Source organism: Lutjanus erythropterus, chromosome 10, assembly GCF_056507025.1.
Source record: "Lutjanus erythropterus isolate fLutEry1 chromosome 10, fLutEry1.hap2, whole genome shotgun sequence".
Lineage (NCBI taxonomy): Eukaryota > Metazoa > Chordata > Actinopteri > Lutjaniformes > Lutjanidae > Lutjanus > Lutjanus erythropterus.
The window spans coordinates 18,008,651-18,025,724 of record NC_139326.1 but is presented as its reverse complement, the minus strand read 5'-3'; the positions used below and the strand labels follow the sequence as shown (position 1 = coordinate 18,025,724).

General features: G+C 38.6%; 1 protein-coding gene across 1 annotated transcript; it reads left to right on the top strand.

Moving 5' to 3' along the window:
* Positions 1-792: 792 nt before the first annotated feature.
* On the top strand, positions 793-16,976 carry mapkapk5 (MAPK activated protein kinase 5). The gene is made up of 14 exons (XM_084728469.1): positions 793-1,778; positions 4,705-4,778; positions 9,485-9,560; positions 11,669-11,766; positions 11,912-12,020; positions 12,511-12,600; positions 12,973-13,068; positions 13,184-13,264; positions 13,517-13,704; positions 14,018-14,138; positions 14,299-14,429; positions 14,771-14,886; positions 15,247-15,351; positions 16,328-16,976. The coding sequence occupies exons 1-14, from the start codon at positions 1,743-1,745 to the stop codon at positions 16,420-16,422; spliced, it is 1,416 nt and encodes a 471-aa protein (XP_084584595.1). The 5' UTR covers positions 793-1,742; the 3' UTR covers positions 16,423-16,976.
* The last annotated feature ends 98 nt before the right edge of the window (positions 16,977-17,074 follow it).

Genomic DNA, 17,074 nt, shown 5'->3' with positions numbered 1-17,074 from the left:
ATACACTGGAGAAATGAAGACCATTAAGAACATGATCTTCAGCCTTGTTGGGATGGGAATAAGCCTGGTCAGAGTATCACACCTGCTACACTCCAGTGTTCTCCTGGTAGGCAAACTGCAGGGGGTCAAGTGCTAGTCACACCAGTTGCTGGAGGTTGGGTGTTGGTTGAGATTTGGTGGGAGGAGGCCTGTGTGTTACATCTATTGAAAAACAGGTTCAGCTCATCAGCCAAGCCAGTTCTTTTTGTAAAGCTGATATAGAAATGACAGAACAGTTATTGTTTCTATCTTTACATATACTAAAACATTTTAGGATGACTTATGACTTTTGGAAACATTAATCATCCTCCAAAGAGAATTGTTTATTTCATTTGGTTTATGGAAAGGAAAAATGCAGTACCACTTTTAAAATTGAAGAACTCCCTTTCTTTATTTTTTAATTTTAATTGAATTCAATTTCATTTCATTTCATTTCATTTCATTTATGTGGTCAGTATTTCAACACTGTATCTCAAACAAATTTGCCCCTTATTGTTTGTACATAGTGCAAATTGTTAATAAAGTTTATCAAAAAGAAAAGAAAAAGAAAACTGGGACCTTACAAGGACCCATACAACTCTGTCCATTTCAAACACATTTGTATTAAACTTTAAAACAGTTCAGATTTAAATTGTACTGGCCAAGAATACATTCGTATGTATCAAAATAGTTATTTTTCGGTTTGCAAAAAATCCCCTACCGCACATAATCCAAATTTACAAAGCATTTCCAAACATTTTTATCAGGCGTTCTGCACAGACTGCTATTGCGTAGTGCCGACTCAGGTTGTGTATCTAACTGACAAGAAGCTGCTATGGGATTAGCAAAATAGTCCAGAGATGCGTGTATTTCCATGTTAACCTCTAAACACATTCTTCATTAACACTTTCCCTCACTGAGATGGTGTTATTGTTCCGTACCAGAGCTTATATCTATTATACTGTCTTACGGACAAATCTTAATATTTGTGGCTTAAAACGAACTCGCCACTTGAGCTAACTTGCTAGCGTGTTAGCATCCTCGGCTCGACGACATAATAGGCTGCTCTGCTTTTGGGAACACGGTGTGCTCGCTGTGTCAGATCAACCCAGCGCTTGTCGGAGATAACACCGGTGATTTTCAAACAGGTTCACCGTATCTTTCATGGCTGCCTTTGCTGTGTAATCATCTGCGTTGACCGTGGGATGGACCGGCACCAGCTCTCTTGCTAGCAAGCGAGCTAACCGTCCCCGGTGAGTTCGCAGTGTTAGCACAGCTCTGCGCTCGTTGCGCTGGCTAAAAATACATTTCTCGTCCTATGTTCAGTGCCTCTCCAAAAGTGGTGGGCTAGTCCACATTGGGCTTGTCTTCGGCTTTTCTGGTCACCTTGCTCGGAGTTTGGAACTCTACATGGTCACTACAGTGAATTTAAGACGACTTGAAGAGCGAGTCGGACCCCGAGGCTGTGAGCCGAGCTGGTCTGATCTGACATTACATCGCACCGGCTGCTGGGTGAACCAAACTCGGCTTTGGCTGATCGGTGGCCGAATATCATTTCGCCCTGATGGCATGGTCCTGTCATCAGTAGTAATATAACAAATCTTGGTCCAGCCCGGGGTCGCAAGACCAAAACTTTGTGAAGGTCAAAGAAAGACGCTTTGTTTTGACTGTCAACTGTCTGATATTGGCGAGGCAGACTTCATCTGTCCAGAGCAACAGACACCATGTCGGAGGATAACAACGCAGACAAATTCATCAAGGTAATTTTTGTTTTTACCAAAATCACATGTAAATCTTCAAGCAAGTTGATATTGCAGGACTTCTCACTTCTGTACCAGTAATAACTTTTGATCTTTATTTGGTTAAGTGTTCTTATTTAAATGATTTTCAGTGTTACTTACAGGGCCTGACTGAAACTGATTTCACCGATGCAGATGATTGTAGGGAGTAACAAAGTTTCTATATCTACATATGGGGGAAAATTTCTGGTGATATGATACGTCTCCCACTATAGGGGTTACGATTCAATATATTGCAATAACACTAAGCAAGATGATATATTGCTATTTTTTAAAAATTTAATTATAGGGAAACTACATAGTGTGAGGAATACACCACAATGGGCATAAACTGTAAGTTTAACAAAAACTTGCTTTTTAAAATTGTCAGAACAGTGAAGCTAGATAGCAACATTACAATTTGTCTGACAGGGCTTTAAACACAAAATGAATACAATGTCAAAAGACATAATATTGCGATATTCAAGTGTCTTGATATTTTATTACCTTCCTAATCAGCTGAAATCACAATGGTCCTTCAAATGCACTTATCCAACACTTGCAACAAAGATATGTCATGGAGGAAAGATATTTTACGGTTTAACAATAAACTTTATTTTCCAAAATGACATAAGGTCACTGAAACAATGAACTTGCACTGGTAATTAAATAATTAGAAATAATGCTGCATAAAATAAAGCAAAATCCAAAAAAAAGTTTTCATATCAGCACATGTACTGATACAGATATCGACTGATATACCTGTGATAAGCCAATAATGGCCAACCAATAGCTACTTCAGTCACCCCATTGCTCTAATAATAAATGCAATAAAGAGTACATTGGTAGTGCGAGACTATCATAGGTTGGTATATCACATGATAGCTCTTGACTGCACAAGAGTTTTTGTGTACCTTACAAATGACAGAAATGTGAATCATGAAAAACCTGTTCCACATGACTCTGGAGCTTGGATCTATACAGCTTGGTCATGGGATTTGTTCCTGGCATGCTCCCCTCTGTGTGTCACTGCCCGGGCATTAATGTCAGCAGTAAAATGTGATCTCAATCTCAAGTGGCCCTGGCCCCCGCTTTCACAGTTGGTTCAGAATGTGCATAATGCTGGGTTGACTGGGGGCATGGTGCTGAGAACTGGAACACACACTGGGCTACTGCTGGGGCCGTTATCATGAAGAAAGATTTGTGCTAGATTAGCTAGCTAACTTTAGGTTTAATCCAGGCTCTCTGGTTATCAAGACTCTGCACAGTCTTAATCAAGAAATCACCATGCTGCACGACTAATTTGCTTATTATTGTATAGTACATGAAAACTAACAGATGCATTCAATAAAATCTTTTGTAAGGTAAATTATATTAGTGGTACTGCTAATATAATGCAAAAAACATTCCTAGTCTAAAATACAGCCTCACTTCCCAACATGCTTGCTGAACTGAGCAGTTTATTTCATGTTCCAAAAGTTAGTGTTAGTGTTTGTTCAGAACATGGTGGTTTATTTTGGTAATTGTCATTTTGTGCTGGTTCATAGTTGTAACCATAAGTGAGGTGGGTGTTTATTTTGCACATTTTGTGACTTATGTTGATTGTCTATGAGGGGCTGACATCACTATGAGCTGCTTCCTAGCTCTCATTTCTGTGTTGCTTGCCACAATATGTCATTTAATTCTCCACTACCATCTGGCAACCCCTGGAAATTATTTCACAATCCTCTTAGGTGTCCCAACACCCACGTTTAGAACCACTGGTCTAAACAACAGCCTGTGTGGTTTTTGCCTAACCTGAATACATTGCTCATGGTCTACTGATGGTGCAGGTAGTTCGTTTGTATTCATAAACTCTGCCTCTTCATTGCTGGATTGGAAAACCTAGAGTTAACAGAGCCTGTTGGTACCTAGTTTTGTTCGATCCATTATCCAGGCCTGCCAATGTTGGACGTACTAATGAAGTTTGATCCTTCAAAGATATGTAGTACAGACCTCTGGGTAGTTGTATAGTAAATACCAGCTTCTTGTCGTAATCACAATCATCATCACAATCATTACGTAATCTCCACCTATCCTAGATTGGACTGGCCAGAGCAGTGGTGACTGGGAGGAGATGGTAGTTGTTGGCAGTGGCACACAATTAAACTCATTGTGCTGGCCAAGACCAATGTACGTATTGTCTGGAAAGGAGGAAAAGGGCTAATTTTCTGATCTTCTGATGTTTTGTGACTGAAAGATTTGGTCAGTCAACATTATTTACATAAATACAGCACAAAGTTGGACATATTTAAAAACATATTAATATCCAGCTTGTATCCAAAGAGGTCATCCCAGTGTTTCCCCTCTTCATAGATAGCATTTCACCCTTCTTATATAATCCTTTTATTGGCAGCAAAGGCAAAGCTTACTCAGGCATATGAGTTTTATAGCAGCCAAGTTGCCACTTTTTCCAAGAATAATCTGAATAAAGGATTAGCACGATCATGAAACTAGACAAATGATAATGGATACCATAGCTATCACACAAGCCAGTGCTAAGATAGTAGGAGAAAATGTACAGCAGTCTTACTCTTAGTAGAATGTCTGTATAATCTGCCAAACTCTTTTGTAAGAGAATTTCGATCCTGTGGAAAGTCTATATCAGATAGATATAAAGATAGAACTGTTTCATCTGATCTTCTGTACTGACAATAATTGAGGATGGTCTTTGTTGTATGCAGTCTTTTTCTTCTTCTGTCATATGCAGGCTTGGTGGCTGTGAGCTGTTGATTGTACTACATGACAGAAACTATGCTAATAACTATTGAAAGTACAGGGGAATCAAAAATCTAATCCTAGCTTTGTACAACATACTAGTTCTTTAAACATCTGATGTGTTGTTTGGTGTGGTTTCTCTTCCCGACAGGAGACCTCTATCCTGGACGAGTACAACATAAACTGGACACAGAAGTTGGGAGCTGGCATCAGTGGACCCGTCAGGTGTGTGTGTGTGTGTGTGTGTGTGTGTGTGTGTGTGTGTAAGAGTGTGTGTGTGTGTGTAAGAGTGTGTGTGTGTGTGTAAGAGTGTGTTAAGAAATACGTCTCACCGTGGCCTTTCTCCAGTCTCTAAATATTATCCTTTCTACTGATTTAACTGCATTTGTGCTGCATCAGATTGATGTTAATGTCAAACTGTTGCTGCAGAGGCAGGACTGTGTAGACAGAACTTATAACAAAATGTTTTCATTTAATTTGGAGCAGTACAAGTATAGCTATTGCATAACTAGGAGACATCATCATGGCTTCTATTTGTAAATGGGAAATTACCTGTTAAATTGGAAATAGGTAATCATATTTGGAGGAGCTTTTATTTTCGATCATACATGTATAAGTCTGTCATGCTGGGTGAAGCCCAGTTGAGAGAGCAGAGCTGGCATTGAAAGTGAGAGTGCTTTCTTGTTTTGTTTAGATCTGAAAATAGTGTACCATGACTCAAAGTATTATAAAATCCCATGATAGGATTAAAGATAGAGATAAATATTGATATATTGCTCAGCCATTGCTGTGCATGACTAAGCCACAGTTGTGAATGCTTCTGTGGAGTGCATACAAAGTGGTTGCAGACACACCAACAACTGGATTCATGTGTGATGTCAGAGCAGATTATTTGTTAACTGGCCTGTCAAATGGATAAACTTTGTGACTGCTGCCAAAAAGCCCTCCTACATGTTCCTACTTCTCCTGTGGCTTTATTGCATCTGGTTCAGTGTGGCACCAATTCACCAACACAGTTTGACTTTATCCTTCACACATTAACACATATTAAGAAATATGAAAGGGCCAGATGCCTGTCAATTGAGTGGATCGGACCAACCACTAGCGTGTAACACTGTCACAACTCGAGGCTTAATATTAATATGCCGATGTTTGGCACCAGTTTTGTTGTAGTTGGTGGCTCATTTGGCTCAGACGCAATCATGTAACTGCAGCGTCCTGGACTTGAATCCAACCCAAAACTTAAGTCCCTCACACCCTGGAGTGAAAGTATTTTGTAGCCTGTTTTTGAAAGCATTCCTGTGCAAATGATATATGCATACATGTTGTGGTAAAAATGTATATATAAAATTCCTTGTAACTCGTGCAAAGCAGCTAACCTTGTTTTGGAAAATTTTACTTATATCGAATGCTTGCGGATGCGCAAGGGATCAGTTATAAAAGTCAGCAGTTTCTTTATCTGTGGACTCCCTTCTTCATATTTCCCACACTAACACATGGGGAGTAAAATATTACAGGAAAGCTCACATTATTGAAATACTGACAGCATGACTCTGGAGCCTTTTTACATTTAAGTCATTAAAATACCCTTTAAGTTGTGTAAATGTGGCAAGTAAATCTGGCGTCTCAAGATACAAAAGAATTTAACTACTTAAATAATCAGTTAACTATTAAATTAGGAAGAAAAGGCTGTTTTCATCAAATATGGAGGTTCCCTGCCTTTCTCCCTGTATTATCATGTTAAACTGAATAACTTTGTGTTTTGGACTGACAAAACAAGACATTTTTTGACATTACTTTCCGCCTGTTGATGGGTTGGATATTTTTCACTATTTATTTATTAGCCCTTGATTAAACATAACAATCGTTAAAACTATTCCATTTCTGTTATTAACAGTGTTCTACTAAATGTTAAAGGGAGACAGTATTTTCTCATTCAGCTTTTAGATCTGTGTGCAAGTCTGACTGCCCTGCTGATTCCTGCTGGATACAGGCTCTATTATGTCAGTCTGTGTCACTGATTCCTCCTGCTCTGCTTGCACTTGAAGTTATCATGGGTCTCGATCAGTACAGAGCAACCTGTTATTTCCTAACGTGTGTAGTTTTGGCCTCAAGTTGAGAAACTGACTCATCAGTCCTCCATGTTAACACACTCTTAAACACTGATGATTCATGTTGTACTTAATTTCTTTCCAGGCAGCTCTTAGTCACCTTGGCTCTTATTTTTGTAGCATTCCATTTCACTCTGATTCATGGAAACTTATGCCAAATATGAATCTTTTTTGAGTCCCTTCATCACTCCCCCCTACTCAGCTCTTTCTGTCTCGTAGCACATTTGTGTCTCTTACTGTACCAGCCTCCCTCTGTCTAACTCTGTGATTCATTAGGTACGTATTGCTTTTCCAGTGAAGTGAACTTTGGTCAAAGCCGAATGTTTCTCGCAGGAATGCTTTACTGGTGTAATCTGAGTTTACGGGCCAGAGGTTGCTGTTTAAAGTGACTATTTGAGTCTTTGCCGCTTAGAGGAGGCAGAAAGGAGCTGGTTCTTGACACATTGGTGACTATGATGATGATGTGACATAGGTGGTGACAGTGTTTTCGTGATTCTGCCTACTGTACCGATTTTGTTCATTTCATGCATTGTCTGATAATTTTTTTTGTTGATCTGTACTGTAAAACCTATATTCATACAAGTGACATTTAGTATACTTTTTTTTTGTAAAATCATGAATGAAATTTAGCACTTTTTTTTTTGTACTGGGGTTGTAAGGTCAACCTGCCACTTTTGTTCTCCCAAGCCTACAACATTCAGTGCCTGTAACTCCCTCCAGTGTACCTTATGTCGCCTTTTTGTGTCTTTTCTCTGTCTTGTTGCAAAACCAATTGCCCAACAGTTGAAAGTTGACGTTGAGACGTTTTCGAAAATGAAATGTATATCTCTGCAGTCCATATTTCATGAGTTTTCTGCTGCAATCCTAGAATGTAGTTTTAAGAAAACGATTGGATGGAGATATACATTCAAATTTTCTTTCAACCTTGAATATGAATACATGAAAAAATTATGTTGGACTCAGACAGCTTTCTTTTGTTTTGCTTTCATTATACAGATACGGACATGACTCATATTTCCCATAACAAAATGTGATGTTGCCAAAATACTGTTGCTAACTCTAGTTAGTTGGCTGATGTCTTGTCTCTGTTTTAAGTAGGGTGCAAATGTATAACACCTGCAGAACCATATAAATTGACAATATTGATTTAAAAAAAAAAAAAAAAATCTAATAAAATAAAGATATAAATGAATCCCTAAACAAACACCACAAACTCATGTTCAGACTATTGTGATCGTTGCAGGATTTTTGAGGCCAATACTGAGAGAATTGTAGGTCTCACCTTGTGACCAAGATACTAAGCAGGACATGTCACAGTTGAAAAACCAAATTGTCAGTGCTCTCTGGTGGACAAATTATGTAGTGGGGACATAGTTTCTGCTTTTCTGTCCTGCAATTTCTTATCGGCTGACAGGTATATACTGATATAACAGGTAATAGGCCAATATCAATGTTTGGAAAATTCCTTAATTTAACTGTTATGTCTTTAAGGTGAGGAATGTGCTTGAATTTGAATGTACTCCTTGAAAAATGTTTGATTTTCAACATAATCTGCTGAATTTAACTATCATATCATATTCACTTGTTGTCTCCTGGCATAGAGATGAGCACATATTAATAATCACAATCAAAACATGCAATTAGGGGCGGCCCTGTAGCTCAGTTGGTAAAGTATCTGCCCCATGTAAGGAGGCTGTTGGTCCACTGCAGCGGCTGCCAGGATTTAGCCTAGCTCAGCTTTTTAGCTCTTCTTTCTTTCAAGCTAAAGGCAACAAAATTGGTGACATAGTTGGTCGTGTGTGACTTAGGGCTTTAAAGTGTTTTGACCAGTTTGGCCTAATCAGAATAGATTTCACTGATATCCCTGATGAGTCCCTTGGAGGCTTTTGGGAAGTTCAAGCCTCCGTAACCACAGGGCATTGTCATCATAGTGATTGCATCTCGTTTCACTGGACATGATGACTGAAGAGATTTAAATATGTCGGACTTCAACAGATTTTCCCAGTTAAAAACTAGTAATTTACCAAAAGTCTGGCATGCAGATTCAAACATGTTGCTTTTATTTTTTTTTGAGTGAATAATCTTGAGAAAGTTTTAGTTGCATTAGGTTCAATGTTACATCACAGTTAATATGGTTTAATGTGGCATTTTGTGTGCTATTTGTAAATTATTCAAAAGATGCTAGTGGGGCAAATAATAAAATGTCCAATAAATATGAAAAAGCTACTCTTGGGAAGAGCTATCATATATTAATTTACTTATATTTACCTGTAAACAAGTTTTGATAAGGTTTTTCTTACCTAAGGCAAGAAGGCATTAATATCTGCTCTGGCTCATGAATGGGAATGAAAAATATTTCCATTTGATGGAATGATGCAGGCATAAAAGCATGAAAGGGTAAGGGGTTCATGAATTTCTTGAACAATGTAGCTGTATTTCAAGCAAAGGTGAGCACACATTGGTCAAGGAAAAAGCAGAGAGTAACTGCAAACTGGATATTTTATTAGGCTACAAATTGATGCCTTTTATTGAACACTTGATATCCTCTAAGACAGGTTTGTGGTTTTGGGCTTTATAAATAAAATCATCTTGACTTATTAGTGATCATGTTTCTTTACCATACAAACAAGAATAATGGAAAATAACCGGCTGTGTATTATATAAACAGACACAGTGGTTGTGTTTGGTAACAGAAACACCTGAAAATAAGGCTACATAAACGACTTATTATTGATTCTTTGCATTTATGATCACATCTGTGACACAGACTGGGTTATCATAATGTTGACTGAGACATTTGTTTGTTTTCTTCCTGCTCAGAGTTTGTGTGAAGAAGTCAACTCAGGAAAGGCTGGCCCTGAAGATCCTCATTGATCGCCCCAAGGCCAGAAATGAGGTTAGAGGAAACTCAGTTGCGCTTGTGATTAATGTCTGTTGTCTGTTGTTTTTGGCCATATCAATACTCTTTGGCTGTCTGTCTGTCTGCCTGTTATCAGTCTTTATTAATTCCTGTTTTTCTTTTCCCGTCAATCTGTCTCCTGCGCTGCTTCTGTCTGTTTGTATGGGCTTTGTTGTCTGTAACATTGTCTCCCTGTGGTGAACAGTGTGTCTAGCAGCCTTTCCATGTCATTAGCAGCCTTCTGTTTTGATCAAGCAGCTTATACAGCAGTGAGACATGCAGCCACAACAAACAACACAGACTTAGTTCACACAAGCTGCTGATCTGTGAAATCTGTCACTGACAAGCAAACACACACAGATTATTACCACTAAACTAATGTATTCTGCAGGCACTTTTATCAACTTAAAAAATGAGAACCTTGCACTCTAAAAGCTACAAAAGCTATGTTTTGTTTGAGTGAACAATGATGATGAGTTCAGTTTATGTTTGGTTTATCAACACTGTCTTGGTCTGTCTTATAAACTGCTTTTTGCTTAGTCTGACACTGAATAAGCTGCACCATTGCAGTGAGTTAAGGCTGTTTTATACTTGTGTGTTCAATCTACACTATAGGGGAACCTGCCTTGCTCTTCCCCATAAATGTAACTACATTTTGCAGTGACGCAGACCGCAACAGTTGTGATTGGTCTACTTAGTAGCATTGTATTGCCTCCTACACGTTTTCTTTGTAAGTTGAATGAACATAACGAGGGGAGGTTAATTGTGGAAATCTGTGAATATTTACTTCGGTACGACTCCTGTTCGCCACATTACGCAGACTACTAAAAATCAGCCTGTAGTTGGAAGAAACCTTCTTAACGTTAACAGTAATGCACATAGCTTGGATATTTGGTGGTGAATTTCTATTATCACCTGTTCACACAGGTGCAACATTTTTCAGTTGTGCATCTACTGCACATCAGATGGAACAGATAAGCTTCTATTTAATGAATACAGCTGTCTAAAGCTTGTGTTTGATATGCAATGTACATGTATTAACATGGCCTGAAGTCCATTTTACACTTCCAAGTCTGTTTTTTTTCCATTTCACATGCACAAGTACAGTGATTGTGTGTTCTGTTCTGACGACTGGCTGACCGGCAGTCAGCACTGTGCCTGCACACGTCCTGTGTAGACACAGATGGAGGAATAAAGCTGCTGCTCTGCTTCATGCTGCTTTCTCTACATGGGCTGTGTAGACACTGTGTTTGGGTTTGCTGATATGACAACACGTGCTGTGAAACCATCAAAATGTGTCAGCTACTGTATATTACTGTTACTGCAGCATCACTCCAATTCCTCAAATGACATTATGGGCAATGTCACAAATCACTTAGGGGGACGGGTTTTATGGCATAATTGGAAAATAATTTACCATGTCACCATAAACATTAATTTTTACCAATTTGTCATTGTACAATATTTATCTATTATTAAATTAATTGCTGACTATTTAATTAATAATTTAATTTAATAATAATCAGTTTGAGATTGATGAGAAAATGTCTAAATTCTCTTTTTTCATCTTCTTAAATGTTAATTATTTCTAGTTTCTTAACTCCTCTCTGACAGCAAACTGAATATCTTTGAGTTGTGAACATTTGAGGACGTCATCTTGGACTCTGGGAAACACTGATTGACATTTTTCAAAATTTTATTGACCTAATAACTAATTAATTAATAGAGAAAGTGATCAACAGATTGATTGATGATGAAAATGATCATCACAGAAATCAAGGTCCAAGTATGTGAAGCATACAGTTGTGTGTCCACATATAGGTCCACAAGTTTGGACCTATTTTCAACTGATAAGATTGTGACAGAATTTATTAATTGAGAAAATGATCGACAGATTAATTAACAATGGAAACAATCATTAGTTGCTGCCCTGCTGTGGATAGTGCCCAAACTCAACACTAGAACTTTATTAACATAAACAGAATGATTGTATCAAGGATGGGATGCTGTTCTTTGTTGCAGGTGTTTCTCATGGTTTTAAGATTTAAGTGTAACATACTGAAGTGAATTACTGTATACACAGTGTTTGATTCTCTTCCATGCAGGTACGTCTCCACATGATGTGTGCCAACCATCCAAACATTGTGCAAATCCTGGAGGTTTATGCCAATAGTGTCCAGTTCCCACATGAGTCCAGCCCCAGGTAAAGAGCTCTGTGTGTGTGTCTGTGTGTGTAACCTTTTCTTTTTTCAATGTATGTCAGTCCATCTCCTCTTGTTGGCTGTTTCCTGTGACAATCAACACCTCCTTTCTTATTTATGTTTGATTGATTTTTTTGTTTTTGACAGAGCAAGGCTCCTTATTGTTATGGAGATGATGGAGGGTGGTGAGCTGTTCCACAGAATCAGTCAGCACAGGCACTTTACTGAAAAGATGGCCAGCCAGGTCACCAAACAGGTAGGTGAAGACACACAATCAGCATATCAAGAGTCAACACAGACACAAACACAGTTTCTGAATGTGATGGTCAGTGGTTCCCAACAAACCACTTTTTCCTTTACAACAATTTCATTTGATTTTCTTAAAAAAAAAAAAAAAAAAAATGTTGAGATATAGACCTGCTATATATGTTTAAGAGTTTCTGTACCCCCCTCCTCCTTGAAGTTTTGGCATCCTCTATTGGTTGTTCGTACCCCCAGGTTGGAAACCAGTGATCTACATATTTAACTCTTAACTAATTGTTTGAAACACTTTTCCTCTGTGTGTAACAGCATAACTTGCTGCCTTCCCATGTCATTAGCAACCCCCTGCTTGGATAAAGCAGCACATGAGGCAGAATAAGCAACACACACCAGCTCAAATCAAGTATGTTTCAAGGCTGGCTTGAAACAGAGACACCCCCCACCACCACACTAGTGTCTCAGTCTGATGTGTCTTTCCTCTGTAGATCAGTCAAGCCTTGGAACATTGTCACTCCCTAAATATTGCACATCGTGACCTGAAGCCAGAGAACCTGCTCTTCAAGGATAACTCTCTGGTAAGTAGCTGAAGCTACATGCTACAGTTTTTAAAAGTGTACCACTTCTGATGCTATGACTGATGCTACTAATGCAGTTCACAGTATTAAATGTATACTGTACAAAAAAATAAATGTTGTTGGACTTAAAGGCTGTAGCCTTTACTTGTTGAAACACTGCAAGGAGGAGCATTTAGTGGCTGTGTTAACGAAGAGGATTTGGATACATACAATCTGCATTTGTTCTGGCAGCACCTTCAACAATACCCCTGAAACTCAAGCCACTGAGCCACAAGCAAACCGAGATGGTTTTTTACAGGAAGCTACTGAAATATGTTTCTGTACTCGCTTCACGTTCGTGCTGCTCACTCTGTGATTCTGTCTGTTCCACAGGATGCACCTGTGAAGTTGTGTGACTTTGGTTTTGCCAAGATTGATCAAGGAGACTTGATGACCCCTCAGTTCACTCCCTACTATGTAGCACCTCAGGTAAAAAGTTAACATAGGATTCATCCAGTAAATGCATGTTAAATGAATATGCAGATTCGCTCCTTACTCTTAAGCAAAAATTAAAGGTTTCCATTTTGCTGTTATGTCTGTTCAGGTACTTGAGGCTCAAAGAAGACACCAGAAGGAAAAGTCTGGAATTATACCTACCTCACCCACTCCTTATACATATAACAAGGTGAGACCCAAACCTGTTGAGCTAAGTGTTTAGGCTTGGTGGCAAGTATTGTTGCAAGTATTTGACTTAACGGTACTACTATGAAGCAGTTTGTATGTATTAATTGAATAGTGTTGCCAATTGTAACATTGTAACACTGGATTGTAATTTAAGTTCACCAACTTTCATAGTTGCCTATAACAGTCTGTGGACTGATTTATTGAAAGTATTTTTAAAATAAATGTTTCTTTTCTCTTTTTAATTGTTCCTCAGAGCTGTGACTTGTGGTCTCTTGGTGTGATTATCTACGTGATGCTGTGTGGCTATCCTCCGTTCTACTCCAAGCACCACAGTCGCACCATCCCGAAGGACATGAGGAAGAAGATTATGACAGGCAGCTTTGACTTCCCTGAAGATGAGTGGAGCCAGATCTCTGAGATGGCCAAGGACATTGTACGCAAGTAAGTCGTTTCTTTTTTGTCCCTGCTCTGGTTGGCTACCTTATCTCGCTGTACTTCCAAAACATACGATGCCCCTCTTTTAGTTTTTTTTTTTGCCTTTCTAATATCCCAAAGATATAAAACTGCTATATGCCTGCTTATTATGTTTTGTTCCTGTTTGTTATTGCCTCCTCACTTGTCTTGCCTGTCTGCTTATATCCTTTCCTTTTCATTCTCATTCATGCCCTTCCTTCATCACCCTTCACACTTTTTCTTTCATCCTTTTCCTGTCTAATAATTTGTTCTCCCTCCCCTCCTCATCTGCTCCCTGCAGGCTGCTGAAGGTGAAGCCAGAGGAGAGGCTGACTATTGAAGGAGTCTTGGCTCATCCTTGGCTCAACTGCACTGAGGCCCTTGACAATGTGCTGCCGTCTGCCCAGATGATGATGGACAAGGTGAGTGGGAAGTTAAAGGTGTAAAATCCTGCACTACACCAGTGTTGTGCAGTCATAGTGCTGGCCCTGAATAAACTGTCTGGCAGAAGCCACCATTGAAAGTTAGTTTGTTTTTGTCCTCTTCTTCTTTTCCTCACTGTCTGTCCTCTTTAATTTCCAGGCGGTAGTGGCAGGTATCCAGCAGGCCCATGCAGAGCAGCTGGCCAACATGAGAATTCAGGATCTTAACGTCAGCCTGAAGCCCCTAAACTCTGTCAACAACCCAATCCTCAGGAAGCGGAAACTACTGGGGTACGATTGTTTTCATTGAGGTTTTTGACTCAACCTTTCTCATCTTGTGTTTTTGAAATATAAATACATTGAACTTAAATTATTGTTGCACTGATAAGTACAGTAGCTCAGTGAGGGTAGGATGTAATGTTTTTCTGATGTTTTTCTTCCATCTGCAGTCCTGTAGCAATGCTTTACTCAGTGCTACATCTGAACTAAAACACCATTCTCTTCAGTTACTATTCTCCTAATTGGGTCTCTGACTATCCATGTAGAATATAGTCTCTGTTATTATTTTTTTAAGAATCCTTTTATCTGATAAAATACCAAATTTTGATCTGCTTTTGGTGTCCATGTTGCAGCCCCAAGCCCAGTGACAGTTTCTTCATTCATGACCCAGAGAATGGAGGGGAAGACTCAAACGTAGCGCTGGAAAAATTAAGAGATGTCATTGCACAGTGTATACTACCGCAAGCTGGTCAGTAAACCCACCCAGACATTTTAACTAAAACTAGATGTGCAACCAGCATTTTACAGAAGAAATAACTACAAATACACATTTTGTACACTTTAAATTGCACCACAGATGACATATCTATATTTCTCTTAAGTATGTTTTTCATTTCTCTTTAATTAAGAAGAAGTTTGCCAGCGGGAGATGAAAACAAAACAAAGAAACTGCCTGTGTGCATGAGAAATGAATGATCAACTATTAATAATGTTCTGTTTTCCCTCATTTTAATTGGCTATAATGCCAAAGCTTATATGAGGCGTGACAGTGAAGTTGTAGCTCTGAAAGAGAGAGGAGCTTCTGAAGTGAATCTTTTTGTTTGTGCAGGAGAGAACGAGGATGAGAAGCTGAATGAGGTGATGTATGAAGCCTGGAGGTTCAACAGAGACTGTAAGCTGCTGAGAGACGGCCTGCAAGGACTCAGCTGGGATGGTCAGTAACTTTTCATTTGGTCCATTTCTGGCAAAATTCTCTTAATTCTCTTGTGTATTAAACAAAGTGTCTGTTTTACCTTCTGTAGTTGTCCTCTTTAGGTCTGTTATCGAACATCATAAACATAACAATTGAATATGTTTATTTTCCTCTATATTTATTTAGCTGCCAGTCTGCCACTAAATAATCATTTGCCATTCTGGACACGGTTCAGTTGTCCATATCAACTAATAAATAGGCAAGACCAGACTGCAGTGTTGAATGGCTGAAGACTGATTGTCAGTAGTTCTGAAGCAATGGGTCAATTAATCGATTATTATTATTCAACTGGAAGAACATTAATCAGCAACTAAAAGCAAAATTTACTTTAGTTCCAGCTCCTCAAATGTCAGCATCTACTTCTCTACTTCGAATGATTACAGCTGTAGTAGGCAATATTATTATCTGTGCCAGGCATATGCCTGGAGGTGATCATCATCATCATGGGATCGCTTGCACATGTGTCAGCTGACCTGAAACTTGTAATCCCGCATACTACTGAACCTACGTGCCTAATTTGTTTGTACAGACGTTGCTAGTTGGTTACAGAGGTTGACAACCTTGAAAATGCGCTTCAATCCCAGCAAAATGTCTGTGCATGTTTGGTCTTTTAGGGCTTAGTGGAGTGATGTGAAGTAGCAGAGAGAGTTGGAAGGTTTTGCATTAGATAAGTTCACATTGTCTTCTGCAGCTTTAATTTAGGAAATAATAAGCAGATTAACAAATAATGGAAATATGTGTAAGGGCCTAATTATTGCTCTGTCAACAGTTAATATTCTAATGGTTTAAGTGAAATGCTTAAGTGAAAGAGACAAATCATAGGTTGGTGTTGGTTAGTTAAGGAATACAGTCTTGTTCTCGTCTGCATGAATCATTTTCTCATTTATGTGTCATTTAGGCAGTTACAGGTCCTAAATCCTCAGCTTTTTCTTTTCAGGACGGGCCTTCTCTGATAAAGTCGACCGCTTGAAGTTGGCTGAAATAGTGAAACAGGCCATCGAAGAGAAGACGAATCTTGAAGAATCTCATTAGCAAACGCTGTCTTTCTATCTTCTTTTTATATTGTTTATTATGACCCTTTTTAACCCATATCTGTAAAGAGGCTTTTTTATGTAAAATGATGCGCTAATTTTTGTTTTTTCATGACTTCACTTGCAAGACCTATTGTACAGCTGTAGATATATTTCAAAAGAGGACTCATTGGTACTATAATTTTTTTTAAATGGACACTTGCAAAGAACATTGAAAAAAAAACTATATTTTCATTTTTGCAAAAAAAAAAGAAAAAAGAGAAAAGAAGAGAAAAATCCGTTAAAGAAATTATTTTCTGGGAGGGAATTTTTATTAGATGCTTGTCCAAGACGTCACATGTTTTATCCCAGTTATTTCATTTTATTCTAATTTCTTTTCTTTTAACCATCCTAAGAATTTTATTTATTTAAACAAAGAGTTCCATTATTTTATACCTTACTTGTAGCCTGGCAGTGGGCTCTAAAGTCGAGAGAAGCTGTCTGCGATGTGACTTTGTTCTTCCACACACACACTCTGAATCTCAGACTGCGTTTGAGTTATCTCAGTCTTTGTTTTTGTGTAACTTTACCCTTGAAAGTGTCATGAAATAGACAAATGCAGCCGCAAATTCGTTCTTTCACAACCCCCCCCCCCCCTTTTTTTTAAGCTGATA

Excerpts from the sequence above, each read along its gene's own strand:
- mapkapk5 (XM_084728469.1), top strand. The coding sequence starts at position 1,743 with ATGTCGGAGGATAACAACGCAGACAAATTCATCAAG. Across the intron at positions 1,779-4,704 it reads ACGCAGACAAATTCATCAAG|GAGACCTCTATCCTGGACGA; the intron begins GTAATTTTTGTT and ends TCTTCCCGACAG. Across the intron at positions 11,767-11,911 it reads CCACATGAGTCCAGCCCCAG|AGCAAGGCTCCTTATTGTTA; the intron begins GTAAAGAGCTCT and ends TGTTTTTGACAG.